The 13669-nt window shown below is 51.5% G+C and overlaps 1 protein-coding gene across 1 annotated transcript in view; it reads left to right on the plus strand.

The window, feature by feature from the left end:
* The window catches only part of Phldb3 (pleckstrin homology like domain family B member 3), a 16217-nt gene extending 5748 nt beyond the window's left edge, over positions 1 to 10469 (plus strand). The window contains exons 4-13 of the mRNA XM_028782542.1: positions 540 to 650; positions 766 to 849; positions 1537 to 1653; positions 5459 to 5558; positions 5703 to 5793; positions 5880 to 5964; positions 6292 to 6348; positions 7938 to 8157; positions 8660 to 8745; positions 10014 to 10469. Coding sequence (XP_028638375.1) covers positions 540 to 650; positions 766 to 849; positions 1537 to 1653; positions 5459 to 5558; positions 5703 to 5793; positions 5880 to 5964; positions 6292 to 6348; positions 7938 to 8157; positions 8660 to 8745; positions 10014 to 10148 — 1086 coding nt within the window. The 3' untranslated portion in view covers positions 10149 to 10469. The remainder of the gene's footprint in view (positions 1 to 539; positions 651 to 765; positions 850 to 1536; positions 1654 to 5458; positions 5559 to 5702; positions 5794 to 5879; positions 5965 to 6291; positions 6349 to 7937; positions 8158 to 8659; positions 8746 to 10013) is intronic.
* Positions 10470 to 13669: the final 3200 nt, after the last annotated feature.

Genomic DNA, 13669 nt, shown 5'->3' on the forward strand with positions numbered 1-13669 from the left:
TGTGTGTTCACAAGAGTGTGAGTGTGTGTATGTGAGTGTGTGAGTGTTTGTGTATGAGTGTGTGTGAGTGCATGTGTGTGTTCACGAGTGTGAGTGTGTGCATGTGTGAGTGCGTGTGTGTTCGCGAGTGTGTGCGTGTGCGTGTGTGTGTGCGTGTGTGTGCGTGTGTGTGTGTGCGCGTGTGTGTGCAGGAGTCCATGGAGGCTGTAAAAGAGCGTCATATCCCTTGGAGCTGGAACAGTCTCCTGTTGTGGGTGCTGGGAACTGAACTTGAGTCCTCTGCAAGACACTTAACTTCTGAGCCTCTCTCTCTGATCTTAATGAGTTTCTGGGCCTCCCTTGGCGTCTGTCACCAACCCTAGATATCTTCTGGGCCCTCACCTCCAAAAACCGAAAGAGCGCCCACGGGGCTTAGTGACGGCTCTCCCTCCCCAGTTTTTGAAGTATCTGGGGTGGGGGTGGGGACACAGGGCATCACGGGAGGGTAGCCTGGAATCCTGCGCAGACAAGCGAGTGACCAGAATGGGGGTGCCCTGCAGCGCCGCATCCAGGTCTTGGAGGAACAGCTCAGGTGTCTGGGGGAGCAGATGGCCGCCGAGAGCTGGGGACTGAGCAGGAAGAAGGAGGAGGCTGTTCAGGCTCTTACCCAGGTGCGTTTGTCCCTGAGACCTGCCCCACCCCCTTACCTCCCAGCTCCTGGTGCCCAGGTAGTTCCCAAAGTCAGATGCCTTATGGGTGTGGCCCTTCTGCCTCTTCCTCTCCTAGGAACGGAACCGGCTGTTCGAGCTCAATTGCCTGCAGGGAACATGTGGTGGGGACTTCTCTGAGCCCGACCAAGCGCTCACCAAGGTAGGGAATTTCCTGGACCCGCTGGTCCTCAGACCTGGGGAATCTGGGTCCCAGCCTCTTATACCTTCAGGAACCGGAAGTGTGAGCTTCTGGTCCCTTCTCCCCCAGACTTGAGTCTAGGCCCAGCTCTTCTCCCTCAGTCCTTCCCTTAGACCTCAGAACAAGGAGCCTAGACCCTAGCTCTCCTCCCTCAAGAGCGGGGCGGGGGGAAGGGGTGGGGTGGGGTGGTGAGGGTGGATTGAAGCGCCAGCCAAAAACCTGGCTCTCTGTGCCCGTAGCCCTGGCTCGCGCTGGCCCTCTTGTGATCAAACCTTTGCTTTTCTATCTAAGAAATGGACTGGTACTGGCAGTCTGGTGCTAGAGCATCTGTGAACTGTCAGTGCTCTGTGTGTGTGTGTGTGTGTGTGTGTGTGTGTCCTGAAACCAAACCCCTACTGTGCGTGCATGTGTGGTCTGAGTGCATATATGTCTGTGCACCACATGCAAGCCCAGTGCCCAAAGAGGCCGCAAGAGGGCACTGGATCCCCTGCCTTGGAGTTACAGATGGGTTTTGAGCCTCCATAGGGGTGCTGAGAATCAAACCTGGGTTCTCTGGAAGAGCAGCCAGTGCTTTTAACCACTCAGTCACCTCTCTATCCCCATCCCCCTGCCCCACCCCCGACTTTGTAACCATCACCCTCTTCCTAGCTGCTGTTCACACAGAAGACAGACCGTCAGCTGCTGGTGCTTCAGGACCCCGCTGCACATGCTGCCTCCGCCAGCTCCACTTCTTCATGCCTCTTCTCCGTGCACAGCTCCCTGCAGGTGCTGCCCTCCTCCGTTTGCGCATGTGCATATTGGGGAGGGAGGGGCTGGCCGCCGAGATCTATCAGGGGCCTTCACTGGTGCTCGCTCGCTGGCTAGGGATGAGGGGATGGGAGGATGGATGGGGAACCTTGCTCAGCGGATATTAGATAGCTCAAATGTATCCTTATTATTAATCTTTTTGCATAACACCATGTCTCTCGTGCTAGATGGGAGCCTGTAACCTAAGACTGAAATTTAAGAGTGACCGACAGGCTACTTTAATGAGGTCTCTCTCTACCCCTCTGGCCTAGCACTCTGCCTCAGTTTCTCATATACATCTCACATGCGTGTCTGATGTCCTCAGTGGCCGGAAGAGAGCATTAAATCGCCTAGAACTGGAGTTATGGAGGGTTGTGAGCCACCGTGTGTGTGGGGGGTGGGGATCACACTTGAAACCCAGGTCCTGTGGAAGAGCGGCCAGTGCTCTTAACAACTAAGCCATCTCTACAGCTCCGTTGACCACTTTAAAAAAATATTTAGCCGGGCGGTTGGTGGCGCACGCCTTTCACCCCAGCAGTTGGGAGGCAGAGGCAGACAGATTTCTGAGTTCGAGGCCAGCCTGGGTCTACAGAGTGAGTTCCAGGACAGCCAGGGCTACACAGAGAAACTCTGTCTCAAAAAAACAAACAAAACAAAAAAAAATTATTGGCAATTTATTTTCCATTTTGAGAATGGTGTTCTCAGTTCATTAGCCTATCCTTGCTTGCCAGAATTGGGTTTCCTTGGTGTGGGTGTGTGTGTGTGTGTGTTTTCTAAAGCCTGGACTGTAGAGTCTAGACACAGGGTCCATCTGAAGTACTGCTGGAGAGATAGCCCCTGTTTCTGTGGCTGCTTCTTCACTCTGCTCTTCTCACTTGCTGTACAAAGGCATTTTCATTCGACAAAACCCTGTTTCTCAGTCCTCGAAATTATTCCCTGTGCTGTTCGAATCTTTTTCAGGAACTTTTTGTCTATGCCCGTATCTTGAGTATTTTCCTCTAGCAGTCCTAATGGCTAAGGTTTTATTTTAGAATGGTTTATCTTATCTTATGAGCATGAGTGTTCTGCCTGTGTTTATGTGTGTGCTATACATGCATGCAGTGCCTGTGGTGGCCAGAAGAAGGAGTCATATCCCCTGGAACTGGAATCGTAGATGGGTTTGAGCCACCGTGTGGTTGCTGAGAATTGAACCTGGATCCTTTGGAAGAGCAGCCAGTGCCCTTAGCTGCTGAGCCATCTCTCTGGCCCTTTATTTGTGAGGGTCTCACTCTGTAGCTCAGGTTGGTGTTAGCACATCCTCCCACATGCTGGAAAACATCTTTCATGTGCGTTTGGTGGTGCATGCTTGTAATCCCAGCACTCAGGAGGGAAAGGAAGGAGGGAGACCCAGGCTAGCCTTGGCTACATATAGAGATGCTGTCTCAAAATAATAAAACTAAAGCCAGGGGAGGTGACAGGCTCCTGTAATTGCAGCGCTTAGAAAGTAGAGGAAGGAGGATTTTGAATTTGAGGCTAGCCTGAGCTACATAGCAAAATTTAAGGCCAGCCTAGGCTACACAACAAGATCCTATCTCTGAATGGATAAGTAAGTAAATAAATAAAAATTAAAATCAAAAAAGCAAATAATCTCTAGATAGCTCTTTTTTAAAAAAATGAGTTCAGCAGATTGTATTTATTTATTTTTTAAAGATTTATTTATGTATATGAGGACTCTATCTGTATGTACACCTGAAGGCCAGAAGAGGGCATCAGATCCCATAATAGATGGTTGTGAGCCACCATGTGGTTGCTGGGGATTGAACTCGGGACCTTTGGAAGAGCAGCCAGTGCTTTTTTTGCTGAGCCATGTCTCCAGACCTTTAGATAACTCTTAATTTCCAATGGGAGGTCATGTTCTTGTTCTGCCAGTAGCCAGCATTCTGTCTTGTGTTGGCAGTTTCTGTCTGTGATGTATTGGGTCTGGGGATACAGAGCCACAGCCAGCGATATGAAACTGGGTAGATAATAAACCCTTTTTTTTTTTTTTCAAGACAGGGTCTCTCTGTGTAGCCCTGGCTGTCCTGGAACTCACTCTGTAGACCAGGCTGGCCTCGAACTCAGTAATCCACCTGCCTCTGCCTCCCAAGTGCTGGGATTAAAGGCGTGCACCACCACAGCCCGGCTTTCTTTTAGATTTTTTTTTTGGGGGGGGGATAATAAACCTTTAACAAATATTGGCCACTAAAAGAAAAAAAAATTTTTGAGACAGGCTCTCATGTATGTAGCTCAGGCTAGCCTCAAATGTACTGAATTGCTCCTGAGTGCTAGGATTCAAGGCTTGTACCACCACGCTCAAATATATGTGATGCTGGGGGTTCAAACCCAGGGCATTGTGGGGATGGCACTCTACTGAGAAACATCTCCAGTCCTTTCATTTCTGATGCTGGGAGTTAAAGTTCGGGCCTCAGTCCCCTGAGATGGGACAGTTAGCCGGTGGCTTTCCTAGGCAGTACTCTGTAACCTCTGGCATCCATATGTGCATGGTCTCTATGTGTGCTGAATCTGTGGTGAGCACAGCATTATGGCAGAAGGGTGTGACAGAGCAGGGGATGCTTACCTCATGTCAACCAGGAAGCAGAGAGCACAAGAGCCTGTGTGTGTGTGTGTGTGTGTGTGTGTGTAAACCTGCTCAGGAGATACCCCAAGAAGCCTACTTCTACAGAGAGACTGCATCTCTTTTTGGCATGTGTGTTCCTGTTTATGTGTGTGAGGATGCCCACGTGGATGCCAGAGTTAACCTCTGCTATTGTTCCTGAGGAGCTGTCTACCTTGTTTGATTTTAAAGATTTATTTCTAGCCAGATGTGGTGGCAACACACCTATAATCCCAGCACTCCAGAGACAGGCAGGTGGATGTCTGTGAGTTTGAGCCAGCCTGGTCTACTTGGAGAGTTCCAAGCCTCTGTCAGTGCTGTATGTATTCTTAGCCATCACTCAGTGCCCCTGACTCCTAAATGTATGTGCGTCTGTACATGGCTATGTGCACATGACTGCAGTACCCACAGAGACCAGAAGAGGGCATTTGAGTCCCCTGAAAGTGGAATTACTGGGGGTTGTGAGCCGCCAGATGTGGACGCTGGGAACCAAACTTGGGCTGAACAACAACTTGGGTTGGTTGGCCTGAACAGTAAGTGCTCTTAACTTCTGACTAGTTTCTCCAGCATCCCCTCCCCTCTGTTTTTTGAGGCAAGGTCTCTCACTGGGTTCTGAGGTTTATAGATCAGGCTAGGCCAGTAGTACCCAGGGATCCATCTGTTTCTGCCTCCCCAGAGACCATCACACCTGATTTTCTTTCTCACATTTGTTTATTTATTGACAGGGGTGAGGAGGGGTGGGGGCGAGGAGTGGAATGTGTGATTAGGCATACCCTGAACTTCTGGACAGCTGGTGGGAATCACTGATCTTCTGCCACACAGGGCTTGAACTCAGGCATCGGACTTGGCGACCTGAGCTTGAGCCATCTTGCTGGACAATGTCTTTCCACGTCGATGGATTCTCATGCTTACATGAGCCTTGGCTTTCTGAGCCTTGTCACCAGTGTTTGCTAGACAGGGCCAGTCTTGTTGTTTGCACCGCCTCCAGGTGATGTCATCAAATCACGAATGCACTACGGGTTAACTGACTGATAGTGTTGGAGCCTTTTCCATCCACTCACCCCGCAGAGTGCACAGCTGTCAGCGAAGCCATTATCCTAAGCACCTCTGGGGGACGCTTACCTTACAAACACAACCTTTGTGTGATTTCAGGGGTCTATTGGTCTCCAGAGGACAGGAAGCCTGCCCCGGAGGAGAGGAGACAGGGCCAGCCAGAGGGGGTCCTCCCGGCCTTTGTCCCTCCACTGTACAGGTGAGGACACTTCTGTTCCCGTCCTGCCCCCACCCTCAGCCATCCTGTGGTAGAGGACGGAAAAACTGCTTGGGTGTTGGCTGGAGAAATAGAGGGATGAGGGAGGAAACATCTGGCCTCCACATCCCGTGCCCTCTTCCTCAGGACCCCTGGAAGCTTCCGCTCTTACAGAAGCTGTGGGGACCCCGGGGAGACACCCTCTCTATCAGCTGCTCAACTGTGGTCCTGGGAATAGGTGAGGCCTGAGAGGGAGGGGAGAGGGAGGGAGAGAGGGAGGAGGCCAGCTGAGGTAACCATCATACCTCTGCTTTGTCTGCCTAGACACTCGCTTCACCCAGACATCGCACACATGGAGCGACTTCTGCAGCAGGCTGTGGCCGAGAGGGAACGACTGCTCAAGGCCAGGGTGAGACTGCATGGCCTGCTCCTTAGAAAGGGGTGTTTGACCCCACACATTTACATACACAAGTCCAGACCCAGCCTCCTCCCTCAGACTTGGGGCTCCAAGCCTGAGCCCTCCTTCCTCAGACCCCAGGCTCCAGGCCCCAGCCCTCCTCCCTCAGACCCAGGACTCCAGGCCCCAGCCCTCCTCCCTCAGACCCAGGACTCCAGGCCCCAGCCCTCCTCCCTCAGACCCCTATATCTACAGGGGGTCTAGCCTCTGCCCCTTATTCAGACATTTCTCTGTCTTATGAGTTGGGATCCTCCTTGATTCTCCCTCATGAATTCACAGGAAGGGATGAGAAGAAGCCGAGAAAGTTCCACAGGCCCTGCAGTACCTGCCATCATGGTTAGTCCCCTCTGGGTGCTTTTGCCTCTTGCCTTTTGCCTTTTATTATATGCCACCATCTCCTGTCCTCCAACCAAAACGGTCCTTCTCGATCCTTGAAGAGAAGTCCAAAGGTTCCGTTCCTACTCCTGTTTCACTCCTGCCATCCATGATCTGCCATCCATGGTCTTTGCTTAGGTAACTGACTCCATCTTTTTGTTCTTTTTTTTTAAAGAAATGATTTATTTACGTAAGTTGTGTGTCATTAGGCAGGCGAGCATGTGCCACGGTACACACGAGGAGGTGAGCGGGCTTGTGGAAGTCTCCTCTCAACTTCCACTACATGGGTCCCAGGGATCGAACTCAGATCGTCAGAGTTGGTGGAAAGCGCCTTTTCCCAGCTGTGCGATCTCCCCATGCCCCTGTTCTTGTATCCTGTGTTTGGCTAGATTGTGTGTCAATCACAAGCTGCAGCCTGAGCTACAATCCCAGGTCTTTCTCTTCCTGTCTTTTCCTGTCCATATGCTGGTAACTGTTTCAGCTGTTATTATAGACGAAGAGTAAACATTTGTGGCAGTTTTAAAAATTTAATTATAGAAAGACTAAGGCCTGAGATCTGTCCCCGCACTACATAAACCAATTGTGGCTTATGCCTGTAATCCCAGCACCTGGGAAGCAGACGCAGGAAGATCAGAAATTTAAGATTGTCTTCTGCCAGGCAGTGGTGGCTCATGCCTTTAATCCCAGCACTTGGGAGGCAAAGGCAGGCAGATTTCTGAGTTCGAGGCCAGCCTGGTCTACAGCGTGAGTTCCAGGACAGCCAGGGCTACACAGAGAAACCCTGTCTCGAACCCCCCCCCCCAAAAAAAGATTGTCTCCCACTACAGAGCGCGCCTGGGCTACAAGAGACCCCCGCCCCTCCCCACTCAGCAGAGCCAGGGAGCAGGAAGGGCGTTGTATCCTTCAGGGTTGTTCTGTACAAACTTGTCCTCATTAAAAATGCAGCACCGGTAGCATCATTTATTAACCAGCCCCTGTGGAGTACATTGTGTGTCCCCGCCGTGCTTGTGTGCACAGAAAAGCTTGTCTCTGAGATTCGCGCCTCCGTGATCAGGGGCTGGCTGGTGGGAGACTGCTGAGGTACCCCGTGTTCACTGTAGGGAACTGGGGCTCTCGGGTGGACAGAGTCCATGAAAGTGGCTCACTTAGGAAGCTAAGGTTCACTGTCCCGGTCCAGCCTCACAAACTTTGTGACTGATGTGACTCTTCTGTCAGGTGGAGACTTTTTCTTTGGTTTTGGTTTGGCTTTTGAGAGGCTCTTTGTAGCCCAGGCTGGCTTTGAACTCGCTATGGAGTCGAGTGAACTTCTGATCCTCCTACCTCTACTTTCCTAGTGCTGAGATGACAGGCACGCACAAACATTTTCTGTTTTCCTGCTTTTTTATCAGCCCTCGAAATCATGACAGTCCTGCCTCAGCCCCCTCAGTGAGCCACACACCCCTGGCTTCACGACGGTGGGTGTGTTAGTGTCTTTGCAAAGGCTGCATGGAGCTGGCTGTCTATTCGGCAGTCCTTCTCTTTGCTCACGACTCCTTCTCTGTGCTCTGCAGGCCCCGCCCCCGCCCCCCCCCAGCCCTCCAGATCCCCAGGTCTTGGACCTCCCACAGCACCTGGAACGCTGGGGCCACAATCCGGAAAGCTGCCCCCACTTGCGGGTGTCCGGGGGCTGCTGTCGTGGGCCCCTGGTGAAGATGGGCGGCCGCATCAAAACGTGGAGGAAACGCTGGTTTTGCTTTGACCGAAAGGCGCGCCGTCTGGCTTACTATGCCGGTAAGCTGGGAGACCAGGCAGCCAGGCAGCTTCAAGCCAGAGGCTGGAAAAATCAAGACCCCCTTTCCCGCCCCCACTTCCCTGCTACCACTAGGACCAGGGGTTAGGCTTCCAACCCCTTACATACACTCTGGAGTCTAGGTTAAAGCCACCCTGTCCCGTAACACAACTCCCAACCCCCTCCTCCCTAAGCCACCTAGAAAACCCCCCCTCAACCCCCCAGCTTCTGCTCACTAACACAAAGGAGTCTGGATCAGTTCGCCTCCAGATGGGAACCTAGACCCATGCGACAGTGTCCCACCTGCTGGAACACCCAGAGCCCAGACCAACCTTTCTTTCCAGAAGGACCAGTGCTCCAGGACTACATCCACCTACCTCCAGCCTTGGGGTTATTACATTGTCATAATCTATACTAAAGCCCAATGACCCCAGTACACACACACACACACACACACACACACACAGTCTCTAACTAGATCTGTTTCCTCTTTCTTTCCACCAGACAAGGAAGAGACCAAGCTCAAAGGTGTCATCTATTTCCAGGCCATCGAGGAAGTCTACTATGACCACTTACGCTGTGCCTTCAAGGTGACCCCCTGCCCAGTGTCACGATGCCCTCCCTGCCGAGCGCCTATCTCTAGGTCACCCTGGGGAGAGCCCACTCTTGCTATACTCAGGTCCAGCGCTGGAGCGTAACTAAAGCTCAGAGCCTGGGTCCATAGAGAGCTTGTTTAGCATGCACAGAGCCCTCAGTGTGAGCCCCAGCATCGTGTACACTGGGCACAGTGACACACAGCTGTAACCTCAGCACCAGGAAGGCAGAGGCAGGTGGATCTCTGTGAGTGTGAAGCCAGCCTGGAAAACATAGTGAGTTACAGACCGGTCAGGTCTCCATGGAGACCCTGGAGAGAGGGGAGGGGGCGGTGTCAGATTCTGGTTTAGCACATGCTTGTGGGTCTCAACTGGAGGCCCGGATAATGAGGGAGACAAGATGTAAGGACAGAAAGAAACGTTGGCAGCTGATAACTAGAATCCTCTTTGGAAAGAAGCCAGCCATGGTTAGTTGGTTTTCTTTTTCTTTTCATTTGTTTATTTATTTATTTATTTATTTATTATTTATTTGTGTATTTATATATGTATGTATTTATTTTTGAGTCAGGGTTTCTCTGTGTGGCCCTGGATATCCTGGAGCTAGCTCTGTAGCCCAGGCTGGCCTTGAACTCATAGAGATCTACCTGCCTCTGCCTCCCAAGTGCTGGGACTAAAGGTGTGCGCCACCACCGCCCAGCTGTTTGTTCTAAAATAGATCTTATAGATTGACTTTATGTCATGTGTATGAATGTTATTCTTGCATGTATGTATGTATATGCCCGCAGTGGTCAGAGGAGGTCATCGGATCCTCTGGAACTGGCATTACAGGTGTCCGTGAGCACCATGTGGGTACTGGGAACTTACCAGTGCTCTCAACTGCCAATCCATCTCTCCAGCTCCCAACTATGGTTTTTTTTTTTTTAAAAGCCAAAAGGTGTAATCTCAGCCCTCAGGAGGCTGAGCAGCAAGGCTGAGGCTCGCCTGAGCTACGAAGTCAAACCCACTTTCAAAAAAAGAGGCGGGGTAAAGAGGAAAATAAAAATTAAAAAGCCAGGTATGATGGGTGACACACACCATTATCACCACACTGAGGTGGCAGAGACAGGTAGATATTTGAGTTCGAGGCCAGCTTGGATGAGTTCCAGGCCAGCTGGTGAAATCTTGTCTCGGAAAAAAAAGAAGAGAAGGGAGCAGACATTCTAGCCCGGTTTCGGAAGACTACCTTAGACATTGACCCAACCACCCTCTCTCCTTGCTTCTCCCAGAGCCCCAGCCCCCGCCTGACCTTCTGTGTCAAGACCTACGAGCGCCTTTTCTATATGGTGGCCCCCAGCCCGGAAGCCATGCGGATTTGGATGGACGTCATCGTGACCGCTGCGGACGAAAACCACGCCCCCTGAGCCCCTGAGCGGCCCCGCCCTCTGAGAAGGGACGTCCCCCGCGAGCTGCGCCCCCAGACGCACCTTCCGGCCTTCGGGGCCCCGCCCACTTCAGGAAGCTCTTGTCCTCGGCCCCGCCCCTTTGGCCTTCTCCCGGGATCTTTGCAGCCGCCCCAGCTCAGCGGGCCTGAGCCACGGAGGGCTGGGCTGCAGGTGGCTCCCAGCGGCAGCATCGCCAGGCCCTGGAGGCCCCGCTTGGGGACAGGAGGAAGATTACAGGGGCGGAAGGAACTATTTATTGGTGCTCCTCTGATACCGAATTAAACATGATGAAAAACCAGGGTTGCTGGTGTGGGTTCCAGCGCTGACGTCCTGGGGCCCCTCTGTCACTAGGCAGGACTCCTGAGCTAACTTTCAACCCCTAAGGTTGAATGCATGGATGGGAAAAATGACGGGCAGACATGAGGCCTTAGTCTTGTGTGATCTGGAGGTTTTAGTACGTAGATTTATCGGCCTCTATGCAGTTTTGACCAGCCGGCTTCGAGCGGGCTCTAGAATCTTCTGTGCGTCTTCCTTCCTGAATTTTCCTTAGGGTTCCCCCTCTGCCAACTTCCCTTTCTAAGGTTTTACTTTAGTGGCCTCACCTGAAAGCTCCCCACCCCGATTTCCAGATGACCCAGGCACTTCGTTTTGAGCCCACTTCGTTTTGAGCCCGCCCATCCTGCCCTGTGGTTCCCAGTGACACCTGCCATTCTGTGAGAGTTAGACAGAAGGGAGAGGGGCCTTCGCCATCTCTGGGTCACTGCTTATTCAATTTGTTTAGGTACTTAGCCCATCTCTGGTTCCTACCTTATTTGAGGCATGTTGTCTCATCCAGGAAGCCCTCCCTGGTTGTCTTGGCTGAGTCACATAGTTCAGCTTGACCATCCTTACTGCAATCTGACTGTTCTGTCCTGGCCTTGACTGCCCTGGGTCATTCCTGGCAACAGACCTCACCAGGGTGCTCTTGGCATGATGGAAAGGTCTTGGTACTGAACCGCGTTTAACACTGGAATCAGTTTGTGAGAAAGTGATTCTGAGGATGACGGACAGCTGCAAATAAGGCCATCAGAAAACTCGCTTGTTGTCTCTCTTCATCCCTTAGGTCTTATCTGGGGTGTCCCCTCAGCTGGTCCCCAGGCAGAATCACATGCCTGTGAAGCTGGCGGCTTTCAGAAGTCTGGTGGTCAGAGCAGCCCAGGGGTTCCTGTTCAGAAGAGCGCCTGCCCAATTCTAAGTTTAGATTTAATTTTGTGTGTGTTGTAAGTCAAATGTGGGAAACAATGGAGTAAGACTGCCTGGCCTCTGAGGACCAGAAACCCATCCCAGACAAGGCCCCAGGCACATCGAAGCTTGCATCATGGCTGTCTCTGATGAGGTCTTTGTTTATGTGGAAACCCCTCGGGATCCTAGGCAAGTGAGGAGAATCCCACAGTCCCAGTGAATGAGGAGTTAGGGGGAGTAGTTCACCATGGGGACCTGGCCCAGCAGGCACCAGGCTCTGAGATCCATCTCCAACACAGCCAAAGTAAAGATTTCAAGAATATAAACTCAGAAATAACAAGCAAATAAATAAATATGCAAATCAACCAAACTGCCTCCTGCTCCCTGGGTCCTGGCCAGGCTCAGGTCAGCAGCCCAAATCCAGGCAGGCCCGAGCAGGAGCAGACTCTCCACCCCGCGTCCCACTCCCTCCCAAGATGCTGGCTCTTCTGGTCTAACCAGTCGGGGTTCCTCCCCTGAAACTCTCCCACGCTCCTGGGGCCTGTGGGGCCTCCTGAGCCTAAAACACGGCAGTATCACTGTCAGCTTCTCACTAGAACTTCAGTCTCTCCTCCGGTTTGCAGACCTATTTGACAGAAAGAGTCCTCCAGAGAGGGAGAGGGAGTTATCTGGAGTCACACAGCAAGATTAAAATTTCAGTCCGTCCAGTTCCAGACTCCATTCCTTGCTCACTGCGTCACCTTTCCCTTTAGGACACTTTGAGCCAGGCTTGGTGGTGCACACATTTAATCCAAGCACTGGAGAGGCAGAACCAGGCAAAGCTCTGTGAGTTCGAGGCCAGCCTGGTCTACACAGTGAATGCCAGGGACAGCAGGATTGTATAGTAAGTAGGACGACCCTGTTTAAGGAAAAAAAAATCCTTTTTAAAAGATACCTTGAAGCCTCAGAGAGGGAAGAACATTATTTGAGGGTCACATAGCAAAGATGTAGGGCTGGTATCCTGAGGTGGAGGCAGCACAGCTGGAGCCAGTTTTGAATGAGATCACGAGAATCACTTACTTTCTCTCTCTGAGTTGTCCCTGGATGACAGGTAACCCCACCTAGGTGACTGAGGTGCTTGTCATTGTTGGGAACGGGGGTGCTGGGCAGGGGCCTGGCAGTAGAGATCTCTCTGAACATAACAGCTCTTTCTTGCCATAGTCACCAATCTGGCCAGCTAGGGCTGGCTGACCCTCCGCTGGCCTGTGGAGGATAGTAGCTTTCTCTCTGGGACTCAGTTTCCCCCTCTGAGGAATGTCTACTGTGCTCTGCTCCTCTGAACAGGCTACTTATAAAAGGACTGGTATATTCGCTCTCTTTTTCACAAAGTATATTCTGTTTATTATTGTGTGTACATCTGGGCACGTGTGGAGGTCAGAAGACAATGTGTTCTCTCCCACAGTGTGGGTCCTGGGGACCAAACCCAGGCTTGGTGGAGAGCGTTTTTTAACCTCTATCTCGAAGGTCCACTATTTTGTAGCCCAGACTGGCCTTGAACGTGCAATCCGCTCGCTTCAGCCTTCTGAGTGCAGGGATTATGGGCTTGCAGCATTCCACAACATCCTGCCTAGGAGACAGCCAGAGCCAAAGACCTAGGGACTATCAATAATCAATGTACATGTGAGCCAACACTATCGCCGCCTCTTTAAGTTATGAAATCTAAGGCTTTTGCAGCACTGGGAACTGCTTGAAGCGGTTCACATACATCTGACTTTGGTCCCACAGCGGCCTCTGAGGTAAGCCTGCGATAAAGGTCTCCATTACACACATGGAGGACATGGAGGCACCTAGACAGGTGAGTCCCACACACATCTGGAACCTCAGTTTGGGGAGGTAGGAGGAGGAGGATTGTTGGGGCTTGCTGGCCGTCAGCCTCATTCTAGATTCGGTGAAAGACTCTTTCTAGAAGGTGGAGAGTGATGTGTATCAGGACACGGGACATGCCCTCTGACCTCCACAGTATGAGCATGGGTGTGTTCATCTACAGGCAGGAGTGTGCATGCATCCTTCGTGTGCGTGTACATACATATACACATACATACACACAAACACACATACATACACACATATGTACACATATACACACATACACACATGTATACACATACACACATACACATACATACACACGTATACACATACATACATACACATACATACACATACACACATACACAAACATACATAGATACACACACATACATACTCACACATACACATACAAACACACATATACACAT

This window comes from Grammomys surdaster, unplaced genomic scaffold (assembly GCF_004785775.1).
Source record: "Grammomys surdaster isolate TR1022 unplaced genomic scaffold, NIH_TR_1.0 804, whole genome shotgun sequence".
NCBI lineage: Eukaryota > Metazoa > Chordata > Mammalia > Rodentia > Muridae > Grammomys > Grammomys surdaster.